This window comes from Manihot esculenta, chromosome 12 (genome assembly GCF_001659605.2).
Source record: "Manihot esculenta cultivar AM560-2 chromosome 12, M.esculenta_v8, whole genome shotgun sequence".
In the NCBI taxonomy this organism is placed as follows: Eukaryota; Viridiplantae; Streptophyta; class Magnoliopsida; order Malpighiales; family Euphorbiaceae; genus Manihot; species Manihot esculenta.
This window is the reverse complement of record NC_035172.2, coordinates 7,552,527-7,570,656: the sequence shown is the minus strand read 5'-3', so window position 1 is coordinate 7,570,656 and position 18,130 is coordinate 7,552,527. Positions and strand designations below refer to the sequence as shown.

The window sequence follows — 18,130 nt, the reverse complement described above, 5'->3', positions numbered from 1 at the left end:
AAAGATTTGTGAGAGTATGATATATATTATATAAAATTTAAATTATAATATATAACTCATCGACTTCACTTTAACTAAAATAAAAACTTTTATGATTTATAATCACTATGCTTCAAATTATAAAATAGATACGACACATTAAATTAAAAACTGAAATGTCTTAAATAATTCTATAATAAAAATTTAATTACCTTTCTTAATTAAGTTTGTCTCTCTTCTCCTAAGACACCATTATTTCTCTCCTCCCTAATCTTAGCTCAATATTTTCTTTCTGAAATCTCGAACTATTTATTTTTCTTTTCATACATATTACAACTAATTCTTTCTTTTTAAATTCCTAAATATTTCTTTTTAATTAATCATCATCTTTCCACCCATCCCAATTCAATCGGCTCTTCTTTACTACCACCCACTAAATAGGTTGACAAGATATATATGAAAATCATGGTGACCAAAATTTGATTCTTGTTCCCCAAATATCTATTGATAAAAAAAATTAATTCCTTTCTTTTTGCTTTTTCCCTCTCTTTTTTCTTTTAATTTTAAAAGTCTATTTATAACGATATAAAACTCAAATCTAACGTGAAAATCATATTGTTAACCTTGATCTTTTCCTAGGATGAAGCTTTGTAGCAAGTTTAGTTATGATTTTGTTTTTTTTTTACCCCTTCTTATAATGCTTCTTTAACTTTAATGAAATTGGCTATTTTTTTTTATAATAGTAATGTAAAGTTCTTTTAATGGATCTGTTGCTTTTTTGTAGTCAAGTGTTTAATTGAATATAGTAAATTTTCGTTTGAATTCGGAATCTCATAATCAAAAATTTTAAAGGGTAAAATTAATTTTTATAAAAGAATTTTAAGTATTTTTAGAAATGTATTTTGAGTATATAAAAGAATGATGATGATTTAAAATTAAAATCTCACATTCAGCCACCGAAAGTGAATGTTTAGCTGCATAATATGACTTTTTTAGTACATCTATAAATAGTCATCAACCTGAAATGAAGAGAGAATTTCTCTCCATTTCGGGAAAAGGTAACCAATAAACTTTGTGTTTTCTTCGTTTCTTTTTCTATAGTAAATCTACTCAAATTTAAAACAAAATCAACTGTGGTTAATCAAAATTTTGGTCCATCTATGTATTTAAATGATTATTTTTATAATTTTTTAAATAATTTTAATACTCTTAATTTTTTATTGGTCCATCTATGTATTTTGCATTTATTATTGGTAAATGATTATTTTTATATACTTTAGGTTGGTTTAATTTGTCTTTTAGATTTTTTCATACGATCGGAGTTGGTTTAATTTGTTTTTTAGATTTTTTTTACACAATTCAGATTCGATTAATTTTTTTTTGACTTTTTAATAAAAATTAATTAGTATCTATCTATTAATTTTATTCTAAAAATTAAAATTTATTAATTAGTATTTATATTCTTACGCTGGATTGATATAATTTTAAAGTATTATATTTTTTTTTGTAAAGTTAAAATTTTATTTATTTATAAGAAAAATAAAACATTTAAATTTTTCAGCATAGCAAAGACAACAATAAATTTACCACCATTAGATTTTAAGAATATTTATTAATTATATGAATAGCTAATATTTTTTAATTAAAAATTACTATTATATAATTCATAATTATATTACATATCTTTAATAAATAGGCACAATTTTTATAGATTAATAAAAATTAAAAATATAATATAGATCGTGGTGATTTGATTAATAATGAAATTTATTTTGTACTAAATAAATACAAAGAATGCATGAAAAAATTTAATAACTTTGTGAAGGTATTTGGCTCAAAATTTTGATTTCAAATTTTATAAGAGAAATCAAGGTCTTTTTATCCTTATTAATAAATTTTCTAAGATAGCAAAGATAACAACCGACATGTAAATGGTAGAATTTAAGAATATTTATTAATTATATAAATAATTGATATATCAAATATTTTTAATTAAAAATTGTTATTATATAATTATGAAAATAATTATTTTATATATTATCTTTAATAAATACACCCGATCTTTATAGATTAGTAAAAATTAAAAGTAAAATATGAATTGTGGTGATTTGATTAATAATAAAATTAATTTATACTTTTATTTAAAATAAATGCAAAGATTATATTGAAAAAATTTAATTCTTATAAAATGTTAGTCCTTTATACTTCTAAAAATTCTACTAATTTGTCTATCCGTATTATATGTATTTTAAATTTTTTTAATAATACTTAATAATTAAAATTAATAAAATTAATAAAGAGATTAATTAGTAGAATTTTTAAAATATCAAATATATTTTAATATATTTTTTAAAATAATAATATCAACTAATAAATTTTCTCGTAATATAAAAATTAAATAGTATATTTTTTAATTATAATAGCTAAATGTACAAATAAAATTTTTGATGTAAAATGAAAATATAAAGTAACTAATTATATTAATAAAAGGAAAGCAACAGTGTATGTAAAACTATGATCTCCCACATTTCTCAAATTCTCTTTTATCATTAAATTAATTTTAATTTAATTTTTATAATTTTATATATTCATGTTAATTTATTTATTTGTTTATATATATTTTTTAATAAATTATAAATCATAGAAATACTTTATATATATCTAATCGTAATATAATATTATTTAATGAGTTTAAATATTTTTTGAATGGCATAATGTGAAGATTACTTATTAATTTTTTTTATTGTTCGACCGGCATAAATATATATATATTTTTAAAAATTATTTGTTAGTGCGTTTATAAAGCACGTCAGATTAGAAATGAGCCATATTCGATTTAAATCGAAAAATTGACTAAATCGAATCGATTTGAAAATTTGGTTTAATTTTTTATACATTTCGATTTGGTTCGGTTTTTAATTTTAAAAATTTTAATTATTTCGGTTCAGTTTTGATCAGAAAAAAATTAAAAAAACCGAACCGAACCGATTAATAATAATAATATGTTTTTTCAATATTATAGAGAAATTAAATCATATTAAAATTAAAATATTTTAATTAAATTTTAAAATATTAAAAATAAAGTGTAAAATATAAAAAATTTATTAAAAATCGAAACCGATCAAATCGAATCGAATCGAATTAGATCGATTCGGTTCGATTCGATTTTTGATTAAAATCGATTTGATTTTTATAAATACTAAAATTTCAATTTTCAGTTTATTCAGTTCGGTTCGATTTTGAACCGAACCGACCGAATGGTCACCCCTACCAGATCCTGATGCATTTAGGAGTATGTCAAGAGTGATTTATGACTACCACATAAGCGGTCAAATCTTTTTTTAGCAAATATATTTGCTATGAACCCAAATTTTCAAATAAGTTTACCATCAACCCGACAAATAATTATTTTTAACCCAAAAAAGCAAAAGCCCCTGAATTTGAGTTATTGGGCCGAGTTCTCAGCACTCTAGACTCCGCAGTGCATGGGCCATCACAACTTTAACTTGGCCCGTTCTCAAGACAACTTTCTGAAGTAGTATTCTATTTCTATTTTCAGGTTTCCACTAGTAAGCAGGCTCAGGTATAGGTGGAATTCGAGGGTGAGTTCTCTGTAGCCTTCGTCCCTCTCTTCACTGCTTAATCAGTTCTCCTTGTGATTTGCTATAGTTTCTCCTCAATCTTTAGTACCTTTTGCTGCTTCGATGATACGAATATCATGTATTGGTGATTATATTTGATTTGCTTCTGGTAACCCTCGAAGCATGTTTAATTGAAACATTGATCTTGGAGTGATTCACTCAATTGAATATTTAGGCCTTCTTTTTTCTTTTTCATTTATATGGACAAAAATGAAATTGATAATTTTACTATCCAGAGTTTTTTCCTCTAGCTATTGGATTAGCTTTAATACAGGAAAGGGATTTCCGACAACTTTTCATTTGAAGTGAAAAACAAAAAGGTGATTTTGAAAAAAAAAAGGTGATTTAAGGTTGTTATTATTATTTAGTATTATGAGGTTATAAATTGATTAATTTGATTTGACAGTGAGAGGTTGCGGTTGCTGTGAGTAAGAAGGGATTTCCCATTTTTATTTTGTTTGTTTGATTTTGATACAGAAAAGATCATTAGTTATCTATGATTTTACAGATTAGGTGTTTAGGAAATGAATTACGAGAATGTGCTAAAAAGAGCTGATCTTTTCTGTGTGATATTAAAACTCTCCCCACGATTAGTTCTTTTACCAACGTCTGGTGTTTGTAAAACCTTTTCCTAAGCCAATGGAGCGGTTTACAAAAAGTTTCTAGAGTCTGTGTCCTGCCCACTCTCATTTATTTACTAAATATGTCAACCCAAATTATGATGGGCTTGTTCAAGCTTTAAGGCAATGAACATTCCTGCAAGTTGTGCAGTGGTATGTTAGAGATATGGAGCCTTGCACGTTTTAATCTTTTGGTTGAGTGGTTTTTTGACTAAATGAACCAAATATACTTTTAGATTATAGAAATCAAAAGCTGATCTTATATATATTTTAATCTCATGTCACATGCACAATTTCTTATGATATGATTGCAACTACAGTCTTGAATTTTGCAATAAACTGCTGGAAATTATTTTTTCCCTTCTTTTCAATTTGCTTAAACTTTTGGAGGATCAAGTTTCTCTTTTATAATTTCAGTTTTGTTTTTTTCTCTTTCCTGGTATTTGAATTCCAATTAATTGGTGAAATTTGTTTTTTGTCCAATATGAAATTTTCACCTTTATTCTAGCCTCACTCGTATGGATGCAATATGCTTTTCTGATGTATGTTGGTTGCCTCTCAATATGATTTTTTTTTTCTCTTTTCAATTTGCATCATGGTTTTAGATAACAGCCGTTACGGCTGTTATTTACAGGTTTTCGAGCCTACCGTGGCCGTTAAGGCCTGTAAATAACAGTAGGAAAATTTTGTTGTTGTAACGGCCGTTATCGGCCATGCTGTAATAGCCATAACGGTCGCTACTTTCCTTACCAGTAGTCCAACACCAGCACCAGCCTTTGTATGCATTATTGAAGGGGAAAAAAACTGATTTCTCTACTTATTCTCTTTAGCCTTTTGTCTTTCTTTACTCTTTACTAGTTTATGTCTTCGCCACAACCAGCAAGCCAAGCAGTCCTCCATTTAGCACTCTCTCCACTTCTCCAGACTCCTGCTCTAGGCTCCAGCATTCTTCCATACTTCTTCTATACTTATTTCCAGTCTCCATTTCAACTTTTCAAGCCAAAAACTGCCATATTTCTCTTAAATTTTTTGATAGCCGCATATATACTTAAATTTCTACTCAAAAACCTACCCTAAACGATCATTCTGGTAATTTAATTGAGGTAAATTACTATATATAATATTTAAAATTTATGTATTTAATGTTTATTTGATATATTTGTACTTATTATTAAGTTGTATAACTTAATTTTCATTATATCTTTCAATATATTTTAATTTCATGAACTTTACAAATATATTGATTTCATGAACTTTACAAATTTTTCTAAAAAATTTGCGCCACGACAGGCCGTTACCATTACATTATGATCGTGCGGCCGCGACCGCGATTTGAAACCATGATTTGCATAGACTTTTGAGGGATCAGGTTTCTCTAAAAAAGTTTCAATCAAACTTCACTGTCCTGGTATTGAATTCCAATGGTGTAATTTTTTATGCAACATGAAGTTTTTACCTTGATTGTAGGCTCACTCATGGATGCAGATATGCTTTTCCGATGTGTGTTTGTTGATTCCCTTCTTAACTTCTTTATCCTCCTCAAAGGATTTTATCTGCATGTCCTGTGCATGTCAAACAGAGAATGCATTATTACCTTGATCAGAATCATTAGATATTCTAAAGGGAGAAAACTGGGTAGAGGAAATAACTATGAACTGACATTTGTTAATATCAGCTGGAAGTTTTCATGCATAGGCTTCAAATTATTCATGATTCAGTATTTTTAAGAGTTGACATCGTTATCCATTAGATTCTTAAAAAATTTCTGCTTTTGATAATGTGAATTACTATATGGTGATATTCATTTTCTCTAAGCCTTAGAGTGCTATTGACGATTGTTGCTATTTTCCACCATTCCCCTGATAGCTTCACCCCCTCCCCCTCTCTGCTTCCTCTTTCCTTTTATGTGTGTATGCTTTAGAATGATCACAGACAAATTTTGGCATGTCACCCCTTCATTTTTCATCATCAGAGTCTTTCAGTTTTTGTTGTTGGTAGTGCAGCTTTATTTTACTTAATATGACATAGCTGAGGTGTATTAGTGGGTGATACAGGTGCAAAGTTGAAAGCCATGAATGCATTTAAAGCTTTCAAAGCCCCAGTCCCAATTGCATGGAGTCCTAACTTATGCATAACCTTGGTGAGGGGCATTCCTGGAACCAGGAGACTTCATAAACGTAACTGTCATGCGATGGAATACTCCCACTGTTAGGGGAATGCTCCAACAGGTTTTAGAGAAAGCTAAATATAATTCCTCAATTCTGTGTAGCTTATACGATATGGTCATTGTCTTTAATATACATTTTTCCCTGCAGTTAAAGAGGTTAGTTGTGATTGAGACAGAAGAAATGTACAAGGCCCGCAAACAAAATGTGGCAAACCATCAAGCTTTGCGTCCCCCATTGGTCGTGAACCACTCACCTGCGCACTCAAGCAATTCTCCCTAGAGCATGCAGTTGTTTTGTGTAGTTCATTAGAGGTCAGCTCTCTTTTTCTAGTGTGCGTCTGTTGCTTATGGGATCTTTTTCCGGTAGTGTACTTTCATAAGTACGGCTGGTTAATGAACTGAACTCAGAATTTTGTTTAATTAACGTAATGGATACAGTTGCAAATTAACTTTTTGGAGTGGTATGTTGTGATACCGCAAGTATATGGGTCGTACAAGTAATATAATGATAGAGTAGAGTATAGTTTCCACGGAGAATTAGTATATAAGTACTAGGCTATGATTCAAGTAGATTCAAGTAATTGTTTGGACTAATCAAATTGACGTAAAATGTACAGTAATTTAATTAAAATTAACTAAGAAATGGCAATTAAGCTAATTAATCCTATACTTGTAAGAGAAATTAACTACCAATTAAAAGCAATTAGACTAAGATGGCAAATTAACCCAAATCTAACTAAAATTAGCAATTAATTAAGACTAAAAATTAATTTCCCCAATTTCTAGCCATTCGTGGATATTCTATTGCTTGAAGGAATTAATTTTAAAATCACTTTAATTCTCTTTCAAGATATAAGGTTGTGCCTTAATTAAACCATTTTTTACTTTTGTGGCTTTTGATTTAATAAAAACCTATTAGATTCTTTAATTAATTATAAAATTTAGTTAATTTCTTGAATTTAAGAATATAAGTTCTAATTCTAGGTTTTCCACCATTAATCTTCGTCTTTCAATATATCAATTAATGATTAAAACACTACTTTAGTTAGCCAAACACAAAATAAGAGATTAAATCACAAGGAAAAGAATTAATTAAATACCCAAGTCAAAATTAGAAATTAGTTCAAACCCATTAATAGAAATTAGTTCAAATCCAAGATTAACATAGAGTATTACATACCCAATAGAATCAAATTAGTTCAAATCCAAGATTAAATTAGTTCAAATCCAAGATTAATAGAATCAATAAACAAGTTAATGCATGTTGAAACAAATTTAATATATTAGATAAAAATACATTCTTAATGTAAAATAATAAATACTACTAATAAATAATATCATAAATACTTTTAATAAGAAAAGTTATAAATACTCTATTTTTATTATTTATTTGTATTATTTGTATCTTTTCCTTAATTTTCAAACTTTTAAAGGATTAAATAATATTAAACTATGTAACCATACATTGTTAATTTATATATTTCTATCTCTTAATTGTGTTATTATATTATTAGTTTATATATTTATCTTTCACTGTATGCCTTTTTAAGTAGACACTCTCTTTAAACTATTAAGTTTCCTAATAAGCTATTATTATTATTATTACTTTTATATGCTTATATATATTTGTATGATTATTCTCATACTTAATATTGTCCACTTAATTTTATAAATAAAATTTTTATATAATTTAAATATAAATCAATATGATTCTATTCATGAAATTTGAGTATAATGTATATATATAATTATATAATTTAATTTGATTATACTTATATATTTATTTCATGTAATATTCTATATTTGTATTATGTGTATAGTATTTTTTGTATAATATAAAATAATTTAATATAAATCATATATTTGAATAAAAACAAATAATAAGATATAAATAATCAAATGATAACATATTAATAAATTTTATATAAAAATATCTATTGGTACTAACAGCAAAATTACACAGGTTTAATTAAAATTATGTAATTTAAATAGAAATTTTCTCTCCTTCACCTGATTATTTATATATAGATTTATATATTTATTATATATACTTCCATTAATTTTGCATAACATGTATTATAAATATTTAAACAAATGATTATTGAATTTAGTATTATATCGTTGATCTTATATTAAATGTATTTTATATAATTAATTAAAAGTTTTACAATTAGTATTTGAATGATAAATAATATTTGATGTTATAAATAAATAAATATTTAAATATTGAAACCTAAATAATAAAAAAATAAAAGATTTAAATATAAAAATCTAAATAATAAAAAAAATAAAATGCTGTTGCTGGGAATTGAACCCAAAACCTCAAAAAAGCCACTCTCATTAACCTCTGGACCACAAACCCACTTTTGTCTGCTCACTATGTGATATGTTACATATAAGCTATTAATGGTTACTCAATCAACGCCCCCATTCCACATCAGAAATTTATAGGAATGGAGGGGTGAAACTCCTCTATAAATAATGATTTTCCTTTTATTGTGATTTAAATTAAGAACTTGGTTACAAGAGACATCAACAAAATTATATTTGATTTTATTAAAGTCTCTTTTGACTTTTTAATTCAAAAGTTTAATGTTTAAAAATTTAAATTGATTAAGTTTAAGTTAAACGAGATTGTTAGCAAGTAAAGCTCTAGCTCAAAGCTTGAATTGGCTTGTTTAAGTAATAAACGAGTTTATTATGAATCGAGTTCGAACTGAACTTGAGTACAATATTTTTTTTTGAATCGAATTCGAGCTTAAAATTGAAGTTCAAGTCGAACTCGAACTCGAACTTCGAAATTTTTTTATTAATCGAGATGGAACTTCTTAAAATTCGGTTGGATTACACCCTTAGTTTTAGCCATTAAGTATTTATTGTTTGGTCCCTATAGTTTGAAAAAATTCATTAGTTGATCTCTTAGTTTTGTAAAAAAGTCTGTTAATTAGTCTCTCCATATTGAAATTGTTTTAGAATTTTTTTTTTTGTAATATTTAATAAATAAAATTAACGGAGAAACTAATAAGTATATTTTCTAAAACGTCAGAATGTTTAATGTATTTTTCAAAATTAAAGGACTAACTAATGAGTTTTTCTATAAAATAGGGACCGAATAATAATTTTTTCAATAAAAAAAAGAGGTGACAGAGCTTTAGTTTTTCTCAGATTTAGAAATGAACCAATCCCAAAATAAGCTTGTGGGTGCATAGAAAGGAAAACATAATACATAGGATTGAAATAACAGTGGAAAGGCACTTGAGAAAATTAGGGTCACTCTTTTCCTTCAGTGACCACCTCCTCTATCTCTATAGCAATCAAATCCCTGGAAGGTTTAAGCTCTTTGTCACCAGAATCACCAGGTGTAAGGAGGACTTTGTACTGGTGTCTCTTTGAAAACATGAGGAAAGCAAAAAAGTTCAAAGTTCCTAGCATTGCAAGCAACCAATAGAAGTTATTTAACCTTCCCTTGTTCAAGTTGCTTCTCAGCCATGTCTTCTTAGTCACTTTGTCAACTAGGGACACCAAAAAGCTACTAACAAAGAAACCCATAGAAAGTGTGCTTAGGCAAAGCCCTGTACTCATTGATTTCATCCTTTCAGGTGCCTCTCTGATGAAAAATTCAAGTTGTCCGACATAAGCAAATGCTTCCCCAGCACCCACCAGGAAGAATTGGGGAACTAGCCAGAAAGCACTTATCTGGGAATTATGTTGAACAGCACTTTCCCTCCTTTCCTTCTCAATAATAGCTGCAGCCACCATGGCAATTATTGAAAAAATCAGCCCAATACCGATCCTCTGAAGACTTGTGAGTCCTTTGGCATTGTGGGTGAACTCTTGCGCCAGGAGCACGATGACCCTTTCATTCAGGGATGTAAAGAGAAGAATGGTGATGAAGAGAAAAGTAGAATACGAACCAGAAGGAATAACCAAGGAGCCAACCTTTCGGTTCATGAAGGTGGCTTGCTCAATGGTGAAAGTAGTCATCTGAGAATAGACTGTCCAGAAGAGGATGCATGTAGACCAAATAGGGATGAGCTTGAGTACCATCTTCACCTCTTCAACTTCCATTACTGTGGATGCTATCCAAGGGTCATTTTTGTTTCCTCCAGCAGAGGCTTGCACGTCCAAAATCGAAGCCTTGTCAAGACATCTAATGAATCACATGCATAGGAAAGGAAATCTGTGAATTTCAATGTAAATTATAGTAGAAACTTTGCCAGTTTAATGGGTGTAATTAGATTCTAACTCTAGTAAAGTTCTCAAGTTTCGTTGGTGGCTTTGCAGATGGTTGTTTTACAGCACAAATCTGACAGGAAGGCCTGAGATTCTGGAAAATGTTCTTAAAGGCTGAGAATGTGACAGTAACTTAGTAACTCACTTGAACTTCTCTGTGTGCGGGACCTTGGAATTGTGGTAATCATTCAGAAGAGTGGGAAGAGAAGGATAGCGAAGATTCCTCTTCTTCCAAGACAAGAGCAAGACCCTCCATATCACCGTTAAAGGGCTGCCTTGAGGCTTCTTGAAACGGTAACATGGATTCCCACAAAGCAGTACAGCTACTGCAATTACCATTGTCCCTGCAGAAATTCCATATCCCCAAACTCTTCCCACGTTATCTTGAATGTATACCAGCACAATTACTGCAAACAAGGATCCAATGCTGATGCAGAAATAGAATCTATTGAAGAAGAAAACCATGGCCTTCTCCTCCTTGGGGTCTGTTGCATCAAATTGATCAGACCCGAACCCAGAGACATTGGACTTGATTCCACCACCTCCAAGTGCTATAGTATAAAGTGCTGCATATAGCAGAGCCAGTTGCCTGCCATTGGCTTCAATACACTGATGACGCTGTCTCCTATAGTTGTCACACGGTGGAGGTCTCATGCCAGAGAAGGTTGTAGCTAGTGTTAACAAAGTGACCCCCTGGTGCAGAGAAAAAGGAGTTGAAGTTCAGCTAGAACTTTGGGGTGATTGGACTAACTTATATCAACCTAAACGAGGTGACATTTTGTCTTCTTTATCAGTGAAATATAACTTAATCGTATTCTGAAATGAAGGACTGGACTATTTCATTAACTATGCAAAACTTGGTTCAGAGATTACCACTGCAGTTGTGGATGCAAAGATTGCAACTGTCAAATACCGACCAAGTTTAGCATCTGCCAAGAAACCCCCAAGCAAGCCAAGGAGGTTGAGAGTTCCCATGAAGTTGGTGACAATGGTTGCCGATTTTGCAGAAGAGATATGCAGATCTCCTACCAAGTAGGTCACTAGATTCATTGATATCCCCATCACGCATATTCTCTCAGAGAGTTCGGTTCCTGTAAAAAGTGTTGTAGTGGAGATTAATAGAGCTTCATTACAAGTTAAAAGCAATATATACAGGGTGCTGTTCAAGGAGAAGCACCCAAAATTAGCCCTGCAGCAAGCCATCCTCCAGTTTTTGACTTATCTACAGGATTTCCTTGAAAATCCATTGCAATGTCCTGATGTGATCCATCCTTGTCTCCATGGTTGGTTACCAAAACCTGTTACAATTGAGAGATGATTAGAGAAAGAATCCAATTGATAAAACGATGAAATCCGTTTGTGTCATAATTGAATTTGAGCCATTTCAGGAAGCAGTTACCATTTCTGACACAGAAGTTTGATGCTGTTTCAGCTGTGAAAGGTTTACCAAAGAAGAACAAAAGGAGTGAGTGACTGGAGTTGAGTATGGTATTTAACTCTTTATCTCTCTCTACTCTATAAAGAAGAACAGAAGGGTTGCATGATTAGAAGTTAGGCAGTGGTGAGTTCTCATGTTTTCCACAATTGGAATCTGTGATAACTGATAAAGAGTGATTTAGATGATTTGTTTTTTGTGTTGTATAGCAACAACCATGTGCCCTTTTTGGAATTATTTGAAGCTTAAGATTTGGCTGTGCATTAAAAAATCAATCAAACCTGTTGGTTGAGCTGATTAAATTAAAAATCAGAATTATTATCAGTTCAATTTAGCATTAATTTTCTTTTTAATATATATATATATACATTATATATATTCAGTTGTAGCATTTCATCTTAAAAAAATAAAGTATTTTGATTGTAAGTAGCATTCCAAGTTATCTTTATAATTGCTATTCTGAATATATATTAGATTTTTAAAATACCTATTTTTTCTTTGACCTTTTGGTGCTTATATCCTTAAACAATCATATATTGGAAAGTGACAATTCTTTTCAATTTAATCCCATTTTTGGTGCTTACCTCTTAAAGAACTATGACTTGAGAGCTTAAAGATTTAAAAATTCATCTCAAAATTTTGGGCATTTGGACATGTGGCCATGCCATGTGGAGCTGATGAGAAATTCTGGACCATCCAGTTCATAAATTCAACCACAAATTCATTAGCAAAACCATGGCCCTGCTGGCTGCCATACCCATCCTTGAGTTTCATCCAAGAATTATTTCATCCCTCACCTCACACTATTTCTTTTTTTTTTTCCCTTCCAAATATGTCAACTATAACATTGAAATTAAGTCTTATTTTTTAAACAATACTATGTTTCTGAATATGAGAACCAAATGATTCATTTTTCTATTTTTCCTTAATATATTGAATTATAAACACTAGGAAAAAAAAAAGAGGAAAAAAATTACAGATGCAAAATGAGGCCCTTCTTTCAGGCTTCCCAAATTACAAATGAGGCTTGAACACTTAGCTCAGCCACGCCCAAAAACCACCTCTATGTGTAATATTCAATACTCTTAATCTATAAATCTTATTTCTAATAAGAAGCAACCAAAGGCTGATTATGATCACCCATTTGATCCTCCATTTCTAACAAATTTGCAAAAACACCCACTAATGGTGCTGTATTATATGTGCAAGCCTCTGTCTGCACATAATTACCTCTTTGGTCCCTGAAATTGTCTTGGCAATCAGGTCCTCCCACCAATGCCCCAACCAAAACATTGGGGTTCTTTTCTTTCCTGCTATACCAATTATCATACCCTTGAGTGCACCCAATGAACCCCTTGTTCTCTCTATATGACACTATTGAGGCCCCTCTGTGGTGCACTCTTGCGGGGAATTTAGGACCGTATCCCACAAGATAACTCATGTTCATTGGGTTAGAACCTAGGATATAATCAACTTGTGATTTAGCAAAACTCAGGATCTCTTTATGATCCAATACTCCATTAGGGCATTGGATCTTTTGGTCAGAGCCTCGAAGGTAACCAGAGTATATAGTTAGAAGGAATGCTGCCGTAGAAACATACTGCATGTTGTTCCATTGTCGGATGTGTAAAAGACCTGCTGGAGTTCGCTCCACATTACTACCATTGTTGTTTTTGTTAAGGCATGAGCATATGTAGTACTCAGCCTTTGACTTGTACTGCTCTATTATGTGTCTATGCTCTTTGTGTCTTTCATCCATGAGCCACTGCAGAGAACCAATAATTTCATTTGAGATCATAGAACATGAGAAGCAGTTAAAAAAATGAATTCAAGTTCTTCAATCCAAGCCATATGATGAGCTCTCAATAAAAATATCTAACCATGCTGATTGAGACATTTTAGTAGCAATGCCAACCCTATGTGTCATATTCAGTGTGAACAAAAGGTTTAAGCCCTCAAAAACCCACCCCACCAAAAAATTTTTAATAGAAAAGCGATGTACACTGACTTCAGTAAGAGGCCCAGCTCGTACAAGCTCGTGCATTTGTGCCTTCCCCTACAGACTATACCCATAAGGCGCCATAAATGAAAACAATGACAGAGCTGTGTCCATTCCATTGGTTTTAGCAAGTGGGACCCATAAACTGAAATAGGTCCCACCCAAAACCCGAGACAAACAAAATAATCATATGCATGTGTGATCATCATGATCTGCAGATCCTGCACAACCTTTCCGTCTTTTTTCCCCCCTGGCTTTGGGATAAATTCAAATGGCACACTACTTTTACATTTTAATTTAAGGCGCTCTTTCCACTAACCTAGAGCCCAGTGGCAAACTTTTTTTTTATATATATATATAATCAGCAACAGCAATCAATGTCCAAAACTCAAAGAACTTCCATGCAAAGCATAAGCAAATGCTTTTTAAATGGTATGTGTAATTTGTCACTTTTTCGCTTTTTTTTCACCATCTATATTGCAATTAAAGTCCTATTAAGACCAACTAGGAAATGAATCTCGCTGCTCCGAGATATATATGTGCCTGTAGACAATTGCACCAAGCAGGCCTAAGCGTCATTTTTTCACATTTTACTTCTTAATTTAGTAACTCTATTGACTCTTTCAATTTATAAATTGTAGAATAAATTAATCTCTTAAATTTTATATTAAAAGATATCATACACAAACAGAAATTAATTTTCTAATTGTGTCCTACTGAAATTTAAGTTCGTGTAAGGGAAGTATTAAACTCTATATCTAAACAGTCTTAGTTTTACTCCATAAATTATTGTACAAATTATAAGTTTAAAGAGTAAATAAAAAAATTATAAATTTGACGTAATAAAATAACTTCTTGAAAAAGATTAGTGGCAAAACATGCATCCAGTAATAAGTTCTTGACGTAATAAAATAAATTCTTAATTAAAGTTAAGAATATTGTTATTCCATTTTGAATTGTGGGCAAAAGGCAAATCCTATAAAGATTTTTGAGAGAGCAGTCCCTAAATCAAATATACCATTTTTTATTTTCAAGAATATACTCATAGTCTCAAAGGCAAGAAAAGAGAGAGAGAAAGAGAGGAGGGGGACAAAAAAGAGTAACTTTACCTTTGAAACCATAATTTGAAGGCCAGCATACTTAACATCCCAACTAAACTCTGTCATGGCCCAACCAGTCCCGCCAAAACAGTGAGCCTTGTTAATAACGTATTTCAAGTACTCTTGGCTGTCGGTGGCCTTGTAGAGCCACATGGCTCCCCACAGCAACTCATCCTTATAGCCACTCACAGAAGCATAGTAGCTCTTTACTACCTCCACACTTGCATCATATTTTCCCCTGTACCTATCTCCAAACTCAAACAACTACACCCAAAATAAACCAATTCGTCAAACAATAATCAAAGAAATCCTATATCATGTCAAATTAAATTAAAATTCAACATTTTACAGTTAAAATTCCCAAATTACAGGTATAATTAAATAATAATTTATTTATCAACTTCCCACTTTGCCCTTATTTAATGTATTAAAAATAAAATTTATTAATTTAAAAATAATTTAATAATAAGGAAATAAATAAAAGTGTATATTAAAAAATAAAATTATTATTTTAGCTATATTTTTTAATTTATATGTGCTCCATCCTATCACTGGCCTATTACTATAATTGCTATTTTGACTATCTAGTGCATTAGAATCATATGTAATTTCCAATATTGACCCAGAGGTTTATTAATTGACTCCAATTTGACTAACGAATCAAGTAACGATTAGTGTACCTGTTTGGCGTGGTGCAAGAGGAGATAAGCATAATGCGGGTTTGTTCTTTTAAACACTATAGATGCGGCAGCCATTGCGGCGGCAGTTTCTCCGGCTAGATCCGAGCCAGGATTATTCTCGTCGATCTTGTAGGCTTGCCTGGATGTGGTCATGTCCTCCGGCCGTTGCCAACAGTAATGGTCGGTGTCACCATCACCTACCTATAAATGCCACCAAAAGTAGATAGATTAAATCAATGATAAGTAGACAAAAGAGACGAAATCATCTGAATCCTGATGAAGCAAATGCAGTAGCGGCGCACCTCAGCCCATAGCACATTGGGACTAGTATGCGCTTTGATGAAATAATCAGTCCCCCATTTAATAGCCTCTAATGCGTGTTCTAATTCTCCGGCGCGAGCGATCTGATCCCGGAATTCGATGACACTCCATGAAAGCATTGTCACAGTGAACGCCATTGGCAGACCAAATTTAACATGATCCCCTGCATCATAATATCCTCCAACTAAGTCCACCTACACCAAAGAACCCAAAACAAAAGCACACAAACAGAGTCTCATTCAAAATTTGACTACCGTATCAGAATTCGAACAGAATACTCAAATTTCTTATCAAATTTTAGTACTAACTCCTTGTTCCAAGCCATCAGTGAGGCCTGAATGGTCGCGCCATGTGACGCGCTGGTTGTAGGGTAAGCGACCGGAGCGCTGTGCTTCGAAGTAAAGGAGACTCTTGGTTAATGCGTCAGAATAATCAAAAGGAAGACCAGTTTTGAAAATGGCGAACAAGGAGAAGAGAAAAACACAGGAATTGGTTAAAAATCTGGTGGTTTTTGGAAATCTAACATGGTTTAGATTCTTCTTCTTCTCATTCTCCATGGATTCTTCTTCTCCTTGTTCCCTCCTGAGAGTGAAGGGAATGGAAAATGAAGGAGAGGAGAGAGAGAGCAGTGATCTGAAAATTGAATCGTGTCGGAAGAGGAAGTGGTGTATATGTCATACATGCATATGCATGTGAGTCTCACATGAGAATGTGAAATGGCAAATGTGAAAAGCCTTTCGCTTTCTTCTCACACAATCACTAGCGTGATTTATGAAACGGTTTACTGTTTTCTTCTGCTATATTTAAGAAAACGGCGCCGTTATCTTGGCTTTCGTTAATTACACTTTTATTAGTTTATAAAAACTGACCTTACCTCTTTATAAATTAGTCACAAATAGGCCCTTTATTCTAAAAAAATACTCCATATTTTACTTTTATTTATCTTGAATTCAAAACATTTTTCTTTTTGAATTAATAATTTATTTATTTATTAACTTTATTATATTTTTATCTAAAATATCTAAATTTATTTTTTGCAATTAATAGAATAAAAAAGGTTAGATAGTCACTTAAAAAAATAACCGTCAATTAACAGTAAACTGGGGAGTGCATGACATTTTGCTCGATATGCTCTCGAATAGGGGTGAGCAGTATTTGGTTTAAATCGAAAAAATCGATCGAATTGAATTGATTTAAAAATTTGGTTTGATTTTTTATACATTTCGATTCGGTTCAGTTCAGTTCGGTTTTTAATTTCAGAAATTTTAGCTATTTCAGTTCGATTCGATTTTGATAAAAAAAAATTAAAAAAATCGAACTGAACCAATTAGTGATAATAATATATTTTTTTAATAATATAGAGAAATTAAATCATATTAAGATTAAAATATTTTAATTAAATTTTAAAATATTAAAAATAAAGTGTAAAAAATAAAAAAATTATTAAAAATTGAAACCGATCAAACCGAACCGAATCAGACCGATTCGGTTCGATTCTATTTCTGACCAAAATCAATTCGGTTTGGTTTTTATAAACACTAAAATTTCGATTTTTGATTTATTCGGTTCAGTTCGATTTTATACCGAACCGACCGAATGCTCACCCTAGTCTCGAAGAAGAGATAGTGTCGGCTAAAATAGGTTGTAGTAGAAGCAGAATCAGAAGTTTCTGCGGTGTGTGACATTGGCGGATGAGTAGCTGTCTTTCATAAATGCATGGGTAGGGCTTCTGCATCTCAGAATGAAACAAAGTAAACTTTTGGGGCATTAGGTATCAATCTACTTATTAATTTAGAGTAAAGAATTGGATTTTGATTAAGGTATCAAATACCAATGTCTCAATTCAAGAGATTTTGTCGACAGTCCCTAATTATATGGAGCTTTCCTTAATTAAATATTTCATGCTTGAAGGAGGAAACTTTAATAATACACTCTGGGTCTGGGATGTGATTCCA

The 18,130-nt window shown here is 31.1% G+C and overlaps 2 protein-coding genes and 1 long non-coding RNA gene across 3 annotated transcripts; 1 reads left to right on the top strand and 2 right to left on the bottom strand.

Annotated features, from left to right (window-relative positions):
• Positions 1–3,535: 3,535 nt before the first annotated feature.
• Positions 3,536–6,861, top strand: LOC110628171. The gene is made up of 3 exons (XR_002489969.2): positions 3,536–3,581; positions 6,283–6,468; positions 6,556–6,861. It is a non-coding gene; the product is annotated as an uncharacterized LOC110628171 (long non-coding RNA).
• A 2,641-nt stretch (positions 6,862–9,502) lies between these two features.
• LOC110628170 (protein NRT1/ PTR FAMILY 6.4) lies at positions 9,503–12,849 on the bottom strand. The gene is made up of 6 exons (XM_021774694.2): positions 12,769–12,849; positions 12,040–12,072; positions 11,818–11,938; positions 11,514–11,731; positions 10,786–11,333; positions 9,503–10,557 (listed from the first exon to the last, which is right to left on the bottom strand). The coding sequence occupies exons 1-6, from the start codon at positions 12,847–12,849 to the stop codon at positions 9,678–9,680; spliced, it is 1,881 nt and encodes a 626-aa protein (XP_021630386.2). The 3' UTR covers positions 9,503–9,677.
• A 206-nt stretch (positions 12,850–13,055) lies between these two features.
• On the bottom strand, positions 13,056–16,920 carry LOC110628169 (endoglucanase 11). Its single transcript, XM_021774693.2, has 5 exons — positions 16,484–16,920; positions 16,157–16,369; positions 15,855–16,055; positions 15,184–15,438; positions 13,056–13,840 (listed from the first exon to the last, which is right to left on the bottom strand). Exons 1-5 carry the CDS (start codon positions 16,730–16,732, stop codon positions 13,181–13,183), a joined length of 1,578 nt encoding a protein of 525 aa, XP_021630385.1. The 5' UTR covers positions 16,733–16,920; the 3' UTR covers positions 13,056–13,180.
• Between the last annotated feature and the right edge of the window lie 1,210 nt (positions 16,921–18,130).